The 2,500-nt window shown below is 40.3% G+C and overlaps 1 protein-coding gene across 1 annotated transcript in view; it reads left to right on the forward strand.

Moving 5' to 3' along the window:
• Positions 1-946: 946 nt before the first annotated feature.
• Positions 947-2,500, forward strand: part of LOC135090413 (uncharacterized) — a gene marked incomplete at its 5' end in the record, with an annotated part of 6,425 nt that continues 4,871 nt past the window's right edge. The window contains 1 exon segment of the mRNA XM_063987166.1: positions 947-1,061. Within this exon segment, the coding sequence (XP_063843236.1) occupies positions 947-1,061 (115 nt within the window).

Raw genomic sequence — 2,500 nt, forward strand, 5'->3', positions numbered from 1 at the left:
ACTGGAACAGAATCGGCAGTCAGTTGTTAGTGCCGATTCAATAAAGAACTTTACTGTAAAAGATCAGATGAATTTATGGACTGGAGTAATAGGTGGATATAGTCAAGTTTTACGTATAGACTGCCTCGTGTAGGTCTACTGGCTTTCTACAGTTTAATTTCTGAAAGATATACTGATGTTACATTACTGTGTTAGTTACAAGAAGCAAGTCAAGGTAAAGATAAAAGTCCTCTAATGTTACGTTACTTTGTTGATTACAGGAAACAGGTAAAGGTAGCAACAAAGGCTCTCTCATGTTACATTACTGAGTTTCTTATAAGAAATGGCGCTGAGGCAAAGATAAAAGTCTACTCATGTTACGTTACTTTGATGGTTGCGAGAAGCAGAAATGACATGTGAAGACAAAGATTCCTCTTTACTTTACTGCGCTGGTTACGGGAGGAAGCGCTGCGGTAAAGATAAAAGTTTACTTGTGTTACGTTACTGTGTAGATTACGTGGAGGGGAAGCGAGGCGGCAGGTAGAGGCGCTTCTCGTCCATCTTGGCGTCTCTGGAGTAACAACGTGAATGTAATGCCAAGACATTTGTTTCCTCGCGTGCACGACTGACTGAGATGGTTCGTGTCTTCTTTTTTACGTGAAAGTTGTGGGTGCGCTGACTTAGATTGTTAGTGTGTGTGTGTGTGTGTGTGTGTGTGTGTGTGTGTGTGTGTGTGTGGAAGAGAGGGATATATAGAAACTATGTGTAGTGGTGTTAAAGAATGTTTGTATGTGTGTATGTACGTATGCTTGTATGTATGTGGATTTCCAAACATGGTATAAAACACACACACAAACACACACACACACACACACACACACACACACACACACACACACAAATGACATGATAATGAAAGTGAGTTTTATGTACCACCACCACTAACACCACCACCACCACCACCACCACCACCACCACCACCACCATTACTACTACTACTACTACTACTACTACTACTACTACTACTACTACTACTACTACTACTACTACTACTACTACTGCTGCTACTACTACAGAACAGAGAAGGCTCAAACTCTCACCCTCGGGCACGCCACTCGGCCAGAGGGAAGCACGAGCTAGTCAACAAACAAAAAAAAAAAAAAAAAAAAAAAATCACCTCACGATCACCTGAATGAGAAGAACTTAATTAAGAACACGAGATGCTGAAAAAAGAAAGAGCGAGAGATAAAAAAAGAAGAAAAGGAGAGCGAAAAAAAAAAGAAAAATTGGGAGCGAGTTAAATAAAGGCATGATGGGAGGTGAGAGGGAAAGGGAAGGGGAATGGAGAAGGAGGAGGAGGAGGAGGAGGAGGAGGAGGAGGAGGAAGAGTACTAGACTATTGCGTCCTTCTTCAACCTCTTCTACCCTCCTCCTCCTCCTCCTCTTCCTCCTCCTGACACGTGGCCGACGCGCTTCAAAACAAATGAAAGTGAGACACAATCACGTTTCGCTTCTTCTTCTTTGTGCTTCCCCTTTATCTCCCTTCTCCCCATTCCCTTTTATTTGTTTATTTTCTTCGTCTTTTTTTCTACCTCCCCTTGGCCTCCTTTCCTTTCATCACCTTTCTCCTCTTTGTCTGTATTCCTTGATTTTATGTTTTAATTTCATAGCCTCGTTATAGTATTCTTCTTTTTCTTTTTCTTCTTTCTTCTTGTCCTCCTCCTCTTGTCTTTTGCCTTTTGTTGCTTTCTCTTCCCTCTTTCTTTTCTTTTCTCTCTGGTATTTTTTCTTCTTGTTCTTGTTTTCTTTGTTCTTTTTGTTCTATTTCTTCTTCGTTCTGTCATCTCTTTCTCCACTTTCATCCTCCTTCTCTTTCTCTTCCCTTTCCGCCCTTTCTTCTTTTTCTTCTCTTTCTTGCTTTCTTCTCCTCCATCCTTTCTCATTCCTCTCCTATTCTTCGTCCCCCTCCTCCTCCCCCTCCTACTGTTCAATCCTTTCTCCTCATCGTCCTCCTTTTTTCCCTTCATTCACCACCATTTCTCCAGCTCTTCCTTCACCAATATTCTTTCTCCACCACCACTAACTCCCCCTGCTTCAAGTCTTCCCAAAAACCGCACTAATTTTGGGTCACTTCACTATCAACACTCACGGGCTTTTGTTGCAAGTCTCCACGTCAGCCCACCAAGATTGTGTGCAGTTTTGGGCGAATGGGAGACACTTTCTTTAAGGTTTATGTTGACGCATTAAATATACAAGACGATTTTTTTATTCTTTCTTTTTACTTTAACCCTTTCACTGGTATTTGCCGCATCTTTTCCCAATGACAAGACACTCTGAGACGCTTCTTTTGTTCAGCGGTCGCCTCTATATTCAATTCAATTCAATTATTGGCTACAGTAATTTAGCATATAACGCTGTGGTTCCCAAACTGGGAATAATACATACATATATATATATATATATATATATATATATATATATATATATATATATATATATATATATATATATATATATATAT

The sequence above is a fragment of the Scylla paramamosain genome, chromosome 35, assembly GCF_035594125.1.
Source record: "Scylla paramamosain isolate STU-SP2022 chromosome 35, ASM3559412v1, whole genome shotgun sequence".
In the NCBI taxonomy this organism is placed as follows: Eukaryota; Metazoa; Arthropoda; class Malacostraca; order Decapoda; family Portunidae; genus Scylla; species Scylla paramamosain.